This window comes from Stigmatopora nigra, chromosome 16 (genome assembly GCF_051989575.1).
Source record: "Stigmatopora nigra isolate UIUO_SnigA chromosome 16, RoL_Snig_1.1, whole genome shotgun sequence".
Lineage (NCBI taxonomy): Eukaryota > Metazoa > Chordata > Actinopteri > Syngnathiformes > Syngnathidae > Stigmatopora > Stigmatopora nigra.
The window spans coordinates 365692-382777 of NC_135523.1; the positions used below are offsets into that span (position 1 = coordinate 365692).

The 17086-nt window shown below is 47.4% G+C and overlaps 2 protein-coding genes across 3 annotated transcripts; both read left to right on the plus strand.

Annotated features, from left to right (window-relative positions):
* Positions 1-706: 706 nt before the first annotated feature.
* pxdc1b (PX domain containing 1b) lies at positions 707-4406 on the plus strand. 2 transcript variants are annotated; one of them, XM_077736553.1, is made up of 5 exons: positions 707-1151; positions 2502-2593; positions 2664-2735; positions 2856-2958; positions 3255-4406. In XM_077736553.1, the coding sequence occupies exons 1-5, from the start codon at positions 896-898 to the stop codon at positions 3380-3382; spliced, it is 651 nt and encodes a 216-aa protein (XP_077592679.1). In that variant the 5' UTR covers positions 707-895; the 3' UTR covers positions 3383-4406. The 2 variants fall into 2 exon arrangements, with proteins under 2 accessions (XP_077592679.1, XP_077592678.1); XM_077736552.1 differs by having other exon boundaries at positions 709-1151; positions 2664-2781.
* A 966-nt stretch (positions 4407-5372) lies between these two features.
* On the plus strand, positions 5373-15248 carry tmx3b (thioredoxin related transmembrane protein 3b). Its single transcript, XM_077736261.1, has 14 exons — positions 5373-5462; positions 5752-5875; positions 5968-6013; positions 6260-6340; positions 6589-6688; positions 6757-6834; positions 7033-7099; positions 8866-8964; positions 9531-9588; positions 9690-9743; positions 10883-10939; positions 13290-13419; positions 14277-14345; positions 14481-15248. The coding sequence occupies exons 2-14, from the start codon at positions 5854-5856 to the stop codon at positions 14841-14843; spliced, it is 1224 nt and encodes a 407-aa protein (XP_077592387.1). The 5' UTR covers positions 5373-5462; positions 5752-5853; the 3' UTR covers positions 14844-15248.
* Positions 15249-17086: the final 1838 nt, after the last annotated feature.

Here is a 17086-nt window from a genome sequence, read left to right on the forward strand (position 1 = left end):
ATGATATTTGGGGGGGGGGGGGGGCGATACCAAATGACTATTTGTAGAGTATTTTGACTTTAAACTGAATTTCTAAGCGACCGTTAGACAAGTATTAAGATAAACTGCTATGCTAGGTTGGTTTTGGCTTCTTTTCATCTATTAGGAGAAGAAAATCCTTCATGGGCTGCCTCCAAGTGGCATTTGCAGACTCAACTAGTCAGATCAAATTTCATCAAAAGCCGCACGCAGTATTGGAACTGAGTTTATTCCACTCCCAAACGATTGCAATATGGAGAAAGGAGGAACAAGTGGTGACGGATCCCGTCATTATGGAGAGCTGGCGTGCTGCAATTCTCATGATTCATTACATGAGATCATCTATGGTGAGAAATAAAAGCCTTCGCACCCCTTGTGAAAAGGTTAGCCTTTTGGAGAGGGGTGTGTAGACCTTGTTTTTATGGCTGCAAAAGTACAAAAGCTTCAGGACACATTTCACAAGTGTGAATATGAAACAAGATAGTCTCATGATGGCAAATGGCATCAGCATAAAATTCATTGAAATTAATTAAAATTTACATTTTTTTGTTTCTACTTTTTAGTTTGACCCATTTCTACTTGTAAGTTTTCCTAGTGAAGAAGCAACAATTGGGAAGTTGCCTTTTCTCCTTTTTTTTTGTTTTGTTCTCTTCTCTCCCCTAAAAATGGGCGTCATCTATGACTCGCGTTGACTTCCACACTCTATTTTTTTTTCTTCTTCTTCCCCCAGCAGTCTCAATCACGCCACGTTTGACTGGCTCGTCTGGGCCGGCCCGAACTGAGGCGACTCCAAGGGAAGCTCGCTCCCCGGCCCGCCCCATCGCCCCTTCTCCCCTTCCTCGGCATGCCGGATTGAGATCGTTCGCTCACTCACTCCATGGCTTCGGCCGTGTTCGAGGGCACGTCGCTGGTCAACATGTTCGTCCGGGACTGCTGGGTAAACGGCGTCCGGAGGCTGGTGATCAGCCCCCGCGGTGACGAGGAGGACTTCTTCGAGATTCGTACCGAGTGGTCGGACCGGAACGTCCTCTACTTGCACCGCAGCTACTCGGACCTGGGTCGACTCTTCAGGCGCCTCGCCGACTCTTTCCCCGAAGACGGAGGACATCTCTCGGCTTCGCCTCTCATGCAAGGTCGGTCAATCGTTCGCTCGTTAGAAGAAACCTCTTCGTGGAAAACCGTTATTTTGGGGGCAGGCCAAGTTTATGCAAAAAAGTTGTAGCCCATTGAAAGCTTTATTTGGATCCAAGTATTTTGGATAACTCGAGGAAAATATACTTTAATGATTTCAGAAAAAAACAACCAAATCAGTGGGAGTCAACTGCAAAGGTCTTTTCACAAAAATAACTTGAATTATTTTTTAAACTTATAATAATCCGAATTTTCAAAACATGTTTACATCTCGGTCTTCTTCGATGACATTTACCGCAAGTCATCTTTAACAGGAAGCACGTTTTGATGCTATACGGCTTTTTTTATTATCTATCATCTGATTTCCTCTTTTAAGATTAGAACATTCAACAGACTTGGGAACAAAACAAGTCCAATTGGCCTCCACAATAGCCAATGATATCAGAAAATGTCAAACGTCAGGCCCATTTTCCGGCCCTTTCCATTTTGAACACACTTTAATTTACGACTTAATGACACGCCTCCATAAATAGAAACAAGAAATCATGCACATGAGTCACGCGGACTCAAATGTAGTCAATTTGCCACGTTTGAACGGGTCAATAGTGAATAAAGTCCACTTTTGGATGTCGTCAACATTCTGACCACAGTCTAGAGAGCTTATTATCATTATACCACTTTAAGACCCGCCCCCCTAAAAAAATCAAAATGACTGTACTCTCCCTTTAACCACATACTCTAAGTTTTAAAAAAATCACAGCGTACGTTTAAACTTGCCACGCGGCTGTTGTTAAATCTCTCTAACCGCCCGGGGGTAACGCTATATCACCGTAGGTCAAAGGTCAGTGTCTATTCATGCGACTGTAGTGTGCCTTAGGCTAATAAATGAGGCGCGCTCGCAGTGTTTAGCAGTTCTGCTTAGCGTCACGTGTCCGAGATATTTGTCAGAACATCCCGGCAGCTGCGCCTGGAATGTTTTGACTTCCTGTCGCCGCGTGGAAATGGGAGAGCAGCTCACTGATAGAACCGGGAAGAGTGCGTTGTCGGCTTCAGGATGTTTTTGCCCGGCCCCACAAAAAAAGTGGATCCGCCTCTCCTGGACCTTCTGTTTTTACAGCTCTGTTGTGCGTCCAGGCAACGGCGAAGGCAAAGGCGTAGTCCGCTCTGATGTCACCGTGAGACCGGACTTCCTATATTTAGACTCGCACCAAAGTGAGGCTTTGCTGAGGCGCCCTGGCGGGTCTTTCCACTGACTTCTTAGACGTCCAATTCATTTTGAGTCAGGATGGAGAGCATTGAGTTGAATGGTATGGAAGCCATGGTGGTGAGTTAACTTCCCGTTCTGGTTTCAGGTTTGCTGAAAATCAAAGACGCCATGGACATTGAAGAAAAGCTCAACGAGGTGGAAAGACTGCTGAAGAATGCCATCAACATGCCGTGCAAGGTCCGTCCGTATGTCCATCAAATGTATTTGAATGAAGTATTTGATGCTTACTTGGATTGTAAATGGGCAGTATTCCAGATCCGAGGTGATGCTAACTTTCTTCGAGCGCTCGCCGCTGGACCAGGTTCTCCGCAACGACAAGGTGCACCGAATTCAGCCTTGTTTCCAGAGTCCGATCAAGATTTCAGGTCATTGTCACGTCTCCAGCTCGGTCTTGGACGGTTTCTGAAATTTTGCGTGTTTTTGTAAATGACATTTTCAGAGATCATGCGCTCCAACGGCTTCTGCTTGGCCAACACGGAAACCATCGTGTTCGACCCGGATGAGAAAGAGAGACCCTCTTCTACCGACTCCACGGAGCCCACGTGAGTGTTCCTGGAAGACCATACGTCCAACAGTTGACCAAAATATCCCTGTTTGGGCGTTGTCAGTTTAACATCTCTGAATGAACAATGAGAACATTCCTGCTAAAAAAAAAATCTCATTTTCTCCCAGTTATGAATGTCAAGTATTTGCTAAACTAGCATTCCAGAGCTCCCACCGCCACCAGGAAGTTTGCCTCTACACCTCTTCCTTCCTCGGGCGTGCATGGGAAGCCAAGAGCGAAGAGTCAATTCTCGCCGTAACCCCGCTGATAGATTATCTGGTTTGGCCCCGCCAGGTACGACGACGGACTGGATTTCGCGGCCGTGTCGCCGGACGAGGAGACGGAGGCCTACGTCACCAACTTGTCCTACTACCACCTGGTCCCCTTCGAGACGGACATCTTGGAATGACGGACACGGATGAAACTATTTAACCAGAACATTTCCGTCGCCGAAAGACGGGCCGCCTGGAATTGCAAATCAGCAGTTTTAACCCCCATTCTGGACTTCTTGTGGGAATACAATCAGTTGGGCCCTCGTGCTATTTTGGTGGACCTCTTAAGGGGATTTGTGTGGTGGATTTTGAAGCTTTGACGGCTAAGGCCAAGGATTACTTGATGAATATCCGTCCCGGTGTGCCACCCGGAACCCTTGGCGATACCTTTTAGCGCCAAAGTGGAAATGTTAGCCACCTGTGCTGCACTAAAGATGAACGTTTTGTTGTTTTTCAGCTTAGCTTCGTTTTGGGGTCACGCCGTGCGCTGAATGGCGAGCACAAAAGAGGTCTGGGGGTTCAGGCCCAAGACCCAAATGCAGGGTCACTCCAAATGGACTTTCTTTCTGAGCAGAATACATTTCTTTTGTGTTGGATTGCACTTTTGCCTTCCTCAAGTGCCTTCAATCCGCCCAAAGTAGCAAACTAGCGTTGTTTGTTTTGGTCTGAATGAATCCGTTTGGCTCCGTCCAATAACAAAGGCAGAAGACACCACATGTGGGCTCACGACAACTCCCATCCAGTACGGTACCCCCCACCCCACCCCTGCAAATAGCGAGGCATTCAAGCCTCACCAAATTGGCACACGAGGCCTCGGCATGGGTCTGTTTAGTAACACAGTCATGGCCGCCATTCAGCCAGTGAGAAAGTACAGCTCGTTCCCACAGCGAAGAACTTTACTTCTGGCACTTTCCCTTCAAAACACACATTGTTTAAAGGGTAAAACCTTTTCAATAACTCTACGTCCACATCTTGTGAAAATTCCTGCAATTCAGTAATGACGAGCACACAATGAAATAATATGACAGCTTTAATTATGATATGATATTTTCGTAATGTGAATAAACGTGATAGGTATGAGGTCTATGATGGCAGGAATGTTGGTGTTAGTTTGCTGTTAACTATCCTGACGATATTAAATATATATTTTAATAAATCGACTTGTAGCGTGCTAGCAACAGGCTCTTTGTGATGATATTCTACCGCCGTCTTGCGGTCTTGGCTAGTCATGGTAGCACAAAAATAAAACCACGTCGGAACATTTTTGAAAATAATAATTTTAATAATAAGGAGAAGCAGCAAATGGAGGTTGGATTAGAAGGAACTATACATCACAAAAAAAATATTTTATTTAATAAAAAGCGTGCAATTGCCTCTCCTCAGACGCATGCGCAGTACATTTCCATTCAGACGCTGTTTCCTGCCTGCTTTTAACAACCGAAGCAATGGCAGGCGTGAAAACTCCCTTGTTTTATGGAGGTAAGTTCACTCTTCTAACTTCACATATTCACCCTAAACCTTTGTGACCATTACGTCAAGCATTACGATACCCGAAAAGCGCCTCTTTTTGAAAATATAGCCCCAAAAAGATGCCTTGTAGTGATGCTAGCTATTAGCCTAGTGGTGATGCTTCCTTTCACTCATGGGGGCACCGGGCGGAGTAAATGTCGTTTAATATTTGTAAAACAACATATACAAATGTGCCAGGAGGGTTTAGTTGTTTATTCTGTTGCAGTAATTGCCTCCTGCTTGAGTTTGGTGGTCGTTGCCTTCGTGGAAGACCTCGACGAGACGTAAGTGAAAAAAAATGTCAACCTTTTGGCGGGGCATTAATGATGCTACTTTATCTGAGGCTTGGGTTTTTGTTTACTCACGATAATTATCTCACGACATGGCCAGACGGGACTATGTTAATATATCTACGTGTCAGGTTATCAATATAACACAATTAGTGAGAGAAGTAGTATTTCTAAAAGGAAAACAAATGAGCTATGTTTTTGACATTTTATTCATTAAAACTAATAGCTTACACGTCTGCGTACCCCATTCGCCCCCCCCCCCCTTACAGCACCCCCTCCCCCCACCGCTAATATGACGTATCGAGTCATTGTTGTTTTGGCGAATTGTAACTCATTTGTAGTTGAAGTCAAGAAAATGTTTTGAGGTGTTTTGTTTGACTTTTTTTGGCAGATTCAAGGAGATTCGAGCCAATGACGTCTGGCTCGTCGATGTAAGTTTTCCAACACTAAAATCACCCACGGGCACAGTCCAGCAATTCCGTGCCAAGCCGGATGCCGCCGTACTTTTCTCTGGCGGTGCGAGATGGTGGAGACGGGCTGGTTGGGTTTGCTTTGGGGGGTCACGTTGTGTTTGTGACAAGTCATGCATGGAGGGCAAAGCCGGGAGAGCTTAGATAGGAAAAACGAGCCGCCCATTTGAAGCCACACTGTAAAATCAAAGCCAAAATCATCAAAGAATTCTCTTATTTCTTATTTTTTTAATGAATTCCTTCTTTTCAGTTCTACGCGCCGTGGTGCGGACACTGTAAAAAGTTGGAGCCGGTGTGGCACGACGTGGGCGTCGAGCTGAAAGTGTCCGGCTCGCCGGTTCGCGTCGGCAAGATGGACGCCACTGCCTACTCGGGTGAGTTTCCTCTCGTTGGTTATTAAAGTTCATATTGTCTGGTATGAATTGATTAAAAAATGTATCATTTTTTTGCTCTTCACTTTTGGTAGGAATGTCGTCTGAATTTGGGGTGCGTGGATATCCCACTATAAAACTGTAAGTAAGTGCTGAAGTGGATATATTATACCCCCAAAACAAAATTGAGTACCAACCACAACACTTACCCCTAGTTTTTCATTTTTTTATTTCTATTAAAAGTAAAATAATCTGAATGAGTAAACACATGATTTACTTCCGGCCCCCCCCCCCCCCCCCCCCCGAGTTGCTGCTTTGTCATCTGTAAAAAGGCAGAATATTATTTGATATCATTTTTACTTAACTTTGGAATTGTCCAATTGGCAGGTTGAAGGGAGATCTGGCCTATAATTACAAGGGGCCAAGAACCAAAGACGACATTGTGGAATTTACCAATCGGGTGTCAGGGTGAGTAACTAACTCACTGAGTATGTATGTAGCTTGTTTTCATGTGAGTGTAATGTTTGTAAATGACCACAGGGTAGCGCCAAAACCACACAATTGGGTACAAGTAATTCCTCTTGGTCCATTTCTTTTCTTTTATGGAGCTATTTTGACCCGGCCAAAAAATGGAAAAATCTCTAGATTTATTGTATAGTGGTGTTGGCCTCCATTTTTTTCCCGTGGACAACGTTCCTGTCATTTTCCCTCCGCAGGCCAGCCGTCCGAGGCCTCCCCAGCCAAGAAATGTTCCAACACATGTTGAAGCGACACGCCGTTCTCTTTGTGTACGTCGGCGCCGAGTCGCCCCTCAAGGTAAGCGTGTGCTCAAGCGCCACCTGCAAACATTGATAAAGGCCAATCCCCATGTCTTTTATCTGCAGGAAAAGTACAACGACGTGGCCGCCGAGCTCATCGTCTACACGTATTTCTTCTCGGCATCGGAGGACGTGTTACCGGAGGTAAACAAAACAAAAGATGGCTTTTCTTCATCGATATTGAAATTAGCTTCGTGAGTCGAATGGCGTTTCATCAAGCGCGTGCTGTGAAAAGACATCATCTTGTCCAGCCAAGCTCGAAATCTCTTCAATGTGCTCAGCGTGGTGATTTGTCAGCTCCTTTTCTGCGTGCAAACTAAGGAGAAATGTTTCTGTTTGCAGTCCGTCACCTTGCCGGAGCTGCCCGCCGTCATCGTCTTCAAAGATGGCGGCTATTTTGCCTACGACGGTGAGTGTTTCTCATATTTTCTCTTTTGTTATAAAATTCAAACGTAGACAAAAGAGAATACATTATTTTTGGGTTGACTTTTTCAATATAAATCAAATCTATGGGTTGAAATATCGCATTTATAGTTGATTTCAAGGTGGTTCTATTCAGCAAATTCCTCGCTCACAATTCACCGTCGCCGTCCGTAAACCGCAAAGACGATGGTGCGAGGCTACTTAAATTCGCCCTTTTGTTTCAATCGATTGCGAGCACCTCCTTGTTTAGCCTGGCGGCTTTGGCGCGCATATTTTGGCTTCTCTCTGTGGCTGCCGTTAAAAGGAGCGCAAAGCGGCGGATTTGACTTCCCACAATCCTTCACGCCGCAGGAGCCGTTAGCGGCCAGATCTCCATGCGGCGACGAGGCGTCTCCGCGCGAGAGGTCGGGACGGACGCCGTCCTAGTTAGCGGCGGGCTTAAAGTCTCTCCCGTAATCTCTCTGGCGGCGGACCGACAAAACGCGTCCGGCCGTGAGGCGGAATTAGTTTGCATCTGTTTAACGCGCCCCGCCAGCCGACAGCCCAGATGAGAAAACGCGTCCGGGCGTATTTTTCAGATGTTTGCAAAACATGTCCTATTTTGTATGAGAGTCATTTTGACATCCTGACTTTTCTCCCTTTGCCAAAGATTGCATGTCACAGTCTTGTCCTTTCAGTGAACAGGGAAGCGGTTAAGGGTCCAAAATCGGAGGCCGAAAAATCTGCCCGTTTTCTGCCCTTCCCCAAAATAGCATTCCACCACCATCTTCTCAAAAGCTCTCTTGTTAAAAAAAACAAAAAAAAAACAAGGCTGTCCAGAGTGGCAAACGGACTCTGGGGAGATTGACGTCGCATTGTCTTTCCATTCCCAAACTCTCGTCATAAGCAATCCACATTTTTCAAAATTCTAACGTAGCCGGCGCCATCTGATCGCCACGCTTAAGAATGCCACTTTTAACAATGGCCCGGGAGCCTCGACGTGCATTCCAAACGATGAAGGCCTCGTCAAATGACGCTTCACGTGCAAGCGCCGCCGCACATCTGGCCCACACATGCGGCGCTCGCCGTCCTCCACTGAGTAAAAACAGTTAAAGCGTGCCTCCAAAAAAAAATGTAAAAAACGCTCCCGGGGCCTTGATTACGACGGCAGGGTCCTCATTACCCTACGTTAATAAGTTATGGCCACCTCACGAGTAATTACAACATCCGCCGTTTTTTTTAAATGAACTGGCCGTTGACAAGCTAGTTTTGCTCCCCCCCCAAAAAATCAACTGGTTTTGACCACTTGGCTTCATTTATGTTTAGTTTTAGAGTGCGCCGTCATTATTGGCGCGGCGGATATTATTGCTGAGTTGTTGCGCGAAAGCCGCTGACTCCACGCCAGCGCATTCTTTCCACAGATGTTCTGCTTTTTACGGGCAGAAGGCACGCTCCCCCCAAAGAGGCCTGGGGGAGGGGGGCTGAAGGGAAGGCATCTGCTTCACCTTGAAACGTTAAAGCCCTTCTCCACCCCGGCCGGTGACTGCTGGCGCGGCGGGGAGCCCGGCAAAAACGGCTAAAACAGACGCTAACCAATGTCGAAAGGGGGAGATGCGACACGTCGCTTTGCGTTTACTGTGGCTCTCATTTTACGTTTCTCCAATTCATCAATAATAAATGATATTTTGACTAGCACAGTTTAAAATTTTGGCTCTTGTTGTTCACCAACACTTCACGCTTGGAGGGTAAAAGGTCATGTTTGTTGTGTTGCAGAGTACGCCGACGGCGGCCTGAGCGCTTGGGTCAACAGGGAACGCTTCCAAAGTTACCTGCAGATCGACGGCTTCACGCTCTACGAACTCGGGGAAACGGGTACGTTCCTCCCATTTATTTCTGTCTGGTCGGAGGGCTTCGCTTTGCGCCCTCCCACCGGAAGGAAGTCGTCTTTAAAGCCAGACGACATGTCTTTCTTAATGCGCACCTTCTCTCAACGGGCGCTCTGATACGGCTGGTCCCCTCCCTTCGCTAACGAGACGTCCCGCCAGGCAGAAAATGCTTTTTAATTAGAGCCTCGCAGATTAAAGATGGCGGCTCGGAAAAAGGCGGATGAGTCGACCAAACCTAGCACAACCCCCCCGCCGTATTTCTCCCAAAAAGCTCAGTGTTAATAGCACACGTTTGTTTACTGGGTGGAAAAATAAATAAATTTAGGAGTCAAAATGGCTCACTCCCCAACACAAGTAGTAGCACTCCAGTTGACCATCGGGGGGCACTCCCGTCGTGGCCCCTTTTCTCTGGGATTTGTCCTGTTTTTGTCACCAAGCTTTCCAGCTAAATGCTAACCTAGGAAGCTCGTTAAAGCGTTTTAACTGCGCCACCTTTCCTTTTGTCATCTGTTGGCCTAATCTTCCTTTATCTGTAACCCCCCCCTCCGTCAGGCAAACTGGTGGCCATCGCAATCATCGACGAGAAGGACCCCACAGAGAAGAGCGGCAGGTACGTGGCTGCCCGATGGAGATAAGACTGTCCGCTGCGTTTGTTTGCCAGCAATTTCAGGGCCAGTTTGCTCGCCATTTTTTTCTCTTTGGGTCCTCCAGATTAAAAGCGTTGATGCAGTTGGTTGCCAAGGAATACAGAGAGCACTTGAGCAGGTATGACATCCAATTTGTCGCTTTGTTCGGGGACAGCGTGCCCATTTTTCCGTTGCGCTGGACTCGAGGAGGTAACCACGCAGTTGGGCAATATTGCTGCTCTTTTACACGTCAATCGCCTTCCGTCGAGAAAGGAGACGTGTTAGGGATTCCCCCGAGGCCATTCCAAACATGGTCAGACTTTGGCCCCTCTGTCCATCAAAAACATGCAAGTTTTGTTGTGGCTAATCCCAAACAAGTCAACTCCCTACTTATTCCATACAATTTATTCAATGTTAGCCACTGAAATGTGACTTGTCATTTCTCCAACACGTCAAATGATGCCAGTAATGGCGTTTCTGGACCCAAATGTTTACGAGTTTGCCGGCTGCCACCTTAAATACCAGCGCCCCCGTGGGTTTCGGCTCCCTAAGCGCGAAAGTCCCGCGCCATAAAGGAGATTCCATTTCCCCATCCCATCTGATATTAAAAAAAGGCCTTGAAGGGATCCCCCGGTTTATGGATTCATTTCCCCAAGGTCCAAAGGGTCCCAATCCTTTAGAGCCTCCGAAAGGTCGGCTTGTGTTTGCTTGAACTCCAATCTTATATCGAAAGGAAAAAAAAGTCATTACTTTTATCTGCATTCATCCGCCTTAATACGATTCCGACGGAGACGTTTTTTAAATTTTTATTAGTTCTGCTCCCGCGCCGCCTCGCACTCGTCAGCCAAATTATCAATAAGGCGAAATGATGTTTTTTACGCCGTCGTCGGTCGGCATTGGCGACACGCTCGCATATCCCGGTAATCCCGTCGTCCACGAGTGCGGCGGCGCCAATACGCGGCGCCCGCGGGCTCAGATGAAAAGCCGGCGCGTACCTCATCAGTCCTTCTCCCGGATTCCCGCTGTTTCCGTACCTGGACTACCCACAATGCACTTTTCTGGCACAATGTGAGCCCGATTGAATTCCTCATCTGGCAGACGACTTAAAAAAACAATGAGAAAAAACAAACGGCATTTTTGGTGGGCGGATTGCGCAGATGGAGAAGTTGCTTTGCATTCCACCGAGACGGGAAGTTTACTTTTCAGTTTGTGTGTGTGTGTGTGTTTAGTGTACATAAGCTTAAGCCACACTTAATTAACGGGGCCTTTTGTCCACAGAGACTTCCAGTTTGGCCACATGGACGGGAACGACTACATCAACAGCCTGATCATGGGGTGAGGGGCTAAAACGTCAACTCCCGCCGTCTCCCCCTTCCGTCTCCTCCTTCCGTCTCCCCCCCTCCCGCCACACTTGCTCTCGTGAAGCAAAACGCCGCAGATCCGCTGGCGTGCAAAGCCGATAGCCTACCACGTCGGCATCGTTTGGGGATTAGCGTCGTCTCGTCGTGCCGTAATAGCTTGTCAATGCTGCGTCACGTTTGCCAAAAGCTCATTTTAAAACGCCATCTGCCAGATCAGATGTGTCTTAACCCACTACACAATTGTCAAACTCAAGATCCCAGGTCCAGATTCGACTCTGCATTACATATTGTGTGCATCATAGTCATTTTTAAGGCCATTTTTAACATAATCAGAAGTAACTACTGTAGTAAGATGGAGGACAACAGGCTAAATTAGCATCTATTAACATAGCACTTTTTAAGTTAGCTCTAGCCTAAGAAGGAAAAAAAAGATAACCCTCATTGTTTTCGTCTCCCCGTGAAAACACGTCCTTCCCCGTCCGTCCATGGCGCCGACGCACGCTCCTGCCGTTAATGTCCCGTTCCTCCTATATACACTAATAGCAAAGTCATCCAGGCGTACGTGTACTTCCTGGAAAACCTCCGGCGGGCTTTATTAAACAGCCACGTCGGAAATCCACCGGCGTTTGGCAGCGGGATGAAAGGCCCCCGATTGGCTTCTTCCGGGTGTTTGGACGTGGCGGCGGCGGCGACGGCGGCAGCGCGGGATTAATTGCCCTCCTTTGAGGGATGAAATCCCGGCCCCGTCAATGTCCACTAATCCCTCTCCCCCGGGAGGCCCGGCCAAATAAATGGGATGGCTTTTTATCCGTCATGGCGGCGATTACCCGGTCCCGGCAGCGCACCCGCGTACAGATATAGGAAGGACGTGACTTCTTTTCCGGCGCTAACCCCAAAGTCAACGGCTCCGCCTTTCTTTAGCCTTTTGCCTCTCATCCTTCAAGCGTTTATTTAGTTTTTTGACCTCCCGCCGGATACGGTGGCCGTAATGCGACCGGCGTATTTTCAAGTGCAGACTAAGCGCGGGCTGCCTTTTTCAAAGGATTCTCTGGCTTTTGCAGTCATTAAGATGGCCGTCTCCCGTCGTCTCCGCCACCGCCGTTGCCGTCATTAGCATTTATATGAGATTGGAATTGATCTTAACGCGCAGACGGACGGACGGACGGGCGGGCTGGGCTAGCCAGCCAGCGCCACGTGCGTGCTCCCGAGAAGCCACAAATTTAGGATGATGATGCTGGAAGGATTTAGGAGGGTGGGATGTCCTCATTTTTGGCCTTTCCAACAAGTGGGTCTTGCGCGACACACGAACAAATTTAGTCACCAGCAGCGAGCGTTCCGTGAAAATGGCCATTTTTCTTTCCGTAACAATACGCCACGGCTGCAATTTTCCCTCCACAATCCTCTTCATTGTCCCCCCACCAGAGCCAGGTGAAGAGGCTAATCCATATTTATTTGAAATGGCCGCCATCTGTCGGGGTGGGCGGCGCGTCAGGTGGACGGCGGCAACGGCGGCAACGGCGTCCGGCTTCTCCTCGGCCGGCGCTAAAAAGCTGGCTGGCCTGACCCGGTTATCTGGCGCCCCGGTGTAATTCCCAAAGCAGACGGCGCAAAGCAGACGGCGCAAAGCAGACGGCGCAAAGCGGGTGCGCGTACACGTGCGCGCCCTATCGCAAAACGCCCGGCGGGGGGCCGCCACCAATCCCGACGCGTGGCCGTATCGGCTTCAAAAACACTTGTGCTTATGTCATAAGCCCCTTTTAGACACGCCGTGAACTCGGATTTTGGAATGCTGTTAAATAAAATGGCGTTGGGATTGCTGCCATAAGTGGAACGTCAAGTAGCGCCCACCTCAAATCGTTTCCAAGTGTACGCCACAGAAAATGGCGCTTCTCTTGCTCTTTCACATGCTTATATTAGGTTGTTTTTTTCCCCGCTACATGCTAATATTACAATTCCAACAGCCTAATTAGCATTGTCCTTGTTTATTTTGATGACCGATTTTGGTCTATTTTTGACGTTTATGCGTGTACAAAAAGAGGATTTCCACTGGCAGCCGCTGGCATTTTGCACGCAAAGCGTTTGGCCGGAAACATTGTAAAGTTCCATCTGCTCTTTCCAAATCAGGAATTGTCTTTTTGAAGGCCTTCCCGCGGGGAAAGTACAAAGGCGCTTTGTGGCGGGCGCCATTGTGCTCTTCCGCGTGGCAATTTGTTACCGCAATTTGTTCCCGCTTTGATGCCGGCGGCGGCCGACGGCGGCCTCGGGAGAATTGGAAAAAAAAGACCACACGGAGAGAAAAAATGAAAAGCCATTTTTGTTTACAGCGAGGTGTCGGTGCCCTCCATCATCGTCCTCAACACGGCCAACGAGCAGTACTTCCTTCCCGGCCAGCCCATTGAGACCGCCGAGCAGGTGGTCCAGTTCATCGCCGGCGTCCTCAACGGCTCCGTACCGGTAAGAAATGACCTTTTTGACCTTTTGACCTTTGACCCTTCGATTGCAATCGCCACCGTAGATCAAGTCGAGTTCCTACTCGAGGCCACGTCAATTCAAGCATGTTAAGGCAATTTGAAGGCTTGTACAAGGAGGCCACGGTTAAATACGCTATTTCATCCATTGAAATGTTCTGCCATTGACGTTAGTATTAAGGCCCGCCTCCTTCCCACGGATGAGGTATTTGTTGCAATCTCCTTGTGCGTGTTTAGATTTGATGTGGTTGTCCCTCTCCTGAAGGGATTATCTCCAAATAATTCTTTCAGTCCAAGTCAAACAGCGAGATTAGTACACGACTCCACGTGCTAATCCTCACGCCCGCCCGCCCGCTCAGGAGAGTCCACCACCGTGAGCGTGGAGCGCCAAAAAAACATGCGTCCTCATTTTTTCTCCTTTTGTTTACACTTTCCTGGAAAGCTTCTCGCTATTATTTTTTTGGTTTTTCTGGCACAAACAATACGACGTGAAGAATGTCGTTGTTTTTTTTTTAAATGACAGTTATCAAGGGGAGTTTTTGGATCTGGCGCAGTCTGGCCTCGTCCGGGCTTTGACGCGGAGACAAATAAATGTCACTTTCCGGCTCCCCAAAGTCAGTATGATTGGCCCGTGGCATCACGCCGCTCTTCGTAATCTGGCCTCACGTTAGTTAATTGCGTTGGTCCGAGGAGCCACTTACAAAGACGGCCATAATTGAAAAGGTCGGCGTCGTCTTGGAGTAATTGCCACCAATGCCCCACGGCACCACGCCGTCCGTGGGAAATTAGCGTGAAAAGACTTTCTCCCGCCGCTGTGTAAAAGGACCGCTCTTTTCTCGCCAGGCGCTCGGCGGTGACGGCTTCATCCAGAGGATCAAGCGGGTGGCTTTCGACGCCAGATCCACCGTCATGGTAAGCTCTTTTCAGTTTCCCAAAGTAGAGTGACGGAGGGACAAGTAGACCGGGACAGAGTCCACGCCGTCCGTCTCTGAAATATTCCCATCGGACGATTTGACCGCAGTCGAGGTAATTCTCTCCTTCCAACAGTCCGTGTTTCGCATCTCGCCGCTGCTGGGCTGCTTCCTGTTCGGCCTGCCGCTGGGCGTCATCAGCCTCATGTGCTACGGCATCTGCACGGCCGAGACGGACGACGGCTCCGACGACGTCAGGCGGGAGGGCTTGACTGACGAGGAAGAAGAGGAAGAAGAAGAGGAAGAAGAAGAAGGAGAGGGAGTAGAAATGGAGGAGGAAGTAGAAGGCGAGGAGGAGGAGGATGAGGAAGAAGGAGAAGTTGAGGAGGACCAAGAGAAGGAAGAAGAAGAAGAAGAGGAGGAGGAAAAAGAGGAAGGCCAAGAACCCAGAGGCCAGGTAGTTGCAGAGAAAGATCCAGAAGAGAAGAAAATGGATTAAAGTAGGTAGGCCACTTTCGCTTTTGACCTGTATATACTATATCTTCTTCTGCGGACTTGCATATCTCTTTGTGTGCCGCCATGTTTTTTTTTTTTTGCTTTTTCTTTGGGGGTTTTTCGGCCTTCTTTCCCCGCCTGCCACACCGTAGAACACAAACAGGGTGAACGTTGCCTTCAAACGTCCGCGGAGAAGCACCCGGCCCCGCCCCCGGACGGAAACGCTGCCACCACGTGCCCCTTTTTGCCTTTTGGCTCTTAATTTCGTCGTCGCCGTAGTCACGGAACCGGTGGGGCTGGGGGCGGCGTATTTGCACGGCCCGTTGCGTTTTAAAGCGCTACGCCCGATGCTAACGGCAGATCCCAAACTTTAGGTCCGCGTGGGGTGGGGGGAGTCCAAAGTTTTGTGGGGGAAGCCTTCAGGAAGGGGGGGTGGGGGTGTCCAAACTAAATGGCATTGGACGTGGCCTGCGCAACAAGCTTGAATTCAACCTATCAAAAAATAGTTTTAGTCCTGTATATTTTGTAGCTTGATTCCAATCCTCTATTTAACAAACCTAATTACAGTGATTTATTTATATTTTTTTAAGTGGGCCTCGGAGCAAAAATAATAATAATTTGGACACCCCCGACGTAGCCTAGTCGTATCAAAAGTATTGGGTCATCTTGTTATTGACCCATACATGCGCTAAACATGTTTTTGTTTTTCATGCCAAACAATTGTTTTTCACTGCTTTTGTTTTTCTTACCGTATATTTCAAAAACATTGGCGACATTTGGACATGCATGCTTTTATGGACCATTTGGAAGCCATTTTAGGAAGGAACACGTAGCTTTTAAAATTCAAAAACAAATGCTTTAATCACGGTCTTTGACATTTCCTGGTTCTGTTTTTGTCTTGATGACCGAAGCACAAAGATCAGTCCCCAAAAAAAGTGTCTTTTCCCCTGCTAACTCATCACAAAGTGGGGCCATTTTCAATAATTTTCAATCTTTAATGACCTCGCTTTTGCCCTCTGGTCTTCGTACTTAGTTTATTCCCTTTATTTTTCATTTTTCCCGTCTTCTGTCAATGCTACGGAGGGAGAAAAAAAATCATGTCATCTGTACCAAGAGTTCAATCATCTGTGGGCGCACTTTACTAATCCTTACCGACAGATTAGTAAATTTGGGGTACAGATACATCTTTTTTTTCCCCTTCTATCTTTTGCAGCAAGCAGGAGGGAAATGTACATTGTTATCGCTGTAATATCTTGTGCACATTGCAGCCGTAATTAAATGCTTTAGACTTGTATTTTTTTCATTTATTGAATTTGACCTTTTATGATGGCTACGAAAACAAATCAAAAATCAAGTGCGTGTTAAAAAAAGAAATGTTATTGGAAAAAATAGATGTCATTATAAATGAAGCCTTTTTTTCCCAGCCGGAATCCATTTAAATGCCTTAATTAGTTTGTTTTGCTGCCTTGCTACTTTGGATTATACCTGTTCAAATATGCTTTTATATAAATGTACATTGATGCAAAATTAAAACAGTCCTTTTCCCATTTTAACGTGATTGCAGTATTGTTTTTTGCAGGTGTCACCGGCACAGATTCACTTTTATGATATTGTCGTTTTTGTTATTGACGTCGATGGCAGCCATAATTCATCAAATGATTTTTTTTTGTAGGCCTTTTCTGCCAATCTCTTGCAGGTCTTGGACTTTCAAGTTTCATCCCCAAAAGTCCATTTTCAGCTGGAGCTTTTGTGCCCAAAGAACTAGTAAAAAATAGATGGCGTATCCTTTGAGCGTGATGCGAAACGACTGCTTTTAACCTCCCCTCACCATGGAAACAGACCCGCGTTGTAATTGTAGTTTTTCACGGCTGATTGAATCCGACCCCGAGTTAGCCACAATGGCGCTGAAAACTCTTCCATTTGCTTTTGTTTTGCACGACCACATGTCTGCTAAATGTTGCCGAAAATGTTTGTTTACTCCCAAAAGATTCGATTTCTTGCGGCTCAGAGAAATGACAGCATTTCAGCTCCTCATTTTTATGCATTAATTGACTTATTGCACATGGTGACAGGCCTAATTGGGATCGCTTTTGTTTGTCGGCGACTGACGGCAGCGCCGGCACCCCCGCGGGCTTTCTGATAGCGTGAACCTTATCGCTGGTCACAAACGCAAAGCTCTTTGTTTACCTTTTTTGTTCCCAGCAGGCAACACGGGTGGCTTCTCCACTGCTTGTTATTTTAGTGCAG

Excerpts from the sequence above, each read along its gene's own strand:
- tmx3b (XM_077736261.1), top strand. The coding sequence starts at position 5,854 with ATGGACGCCACTGCCTACTCGG. Across the intron at positions 10,940-13,289 it reads ATCAACAGCCTGATCATGGG|CGAGGTGTCGGTGCCCTCCA; the intron begins GTGAGGGGCTAA and ends TTTTGTTTACAG. Across the intron at positions 14,346-14,480 it reads ACGCCAGATCCACCGTCATG|TCCGTGTTTCGCATCTCGCC; the intron begins GTAAGCTCTTTT and ends TCCTTCCAACAG.
- pxdc1b (XM_077736552.1), top strand. The coding sequence starts at position 896 with ATGGCTTCGGCCGTGTTCGAGGGCACGTCGCTGGTCAACATGTTCGTC. Across the intron at positions 2,594-2,663 it reads CCATCAACATGCCGTGCAAG|TATTCCAGATCCGAGGTGAT; the intron begins GTCCGTCCGTAT and ends GTAAATGGGCAG. Across the intron at positions 2,959-3,254 it reads ACCGACTCCACGGAGCCCAC|GTACGACGACGGACTGGATT; the intron begins GTGAGTGTTCCT and ends TGGCCCCGCCAG.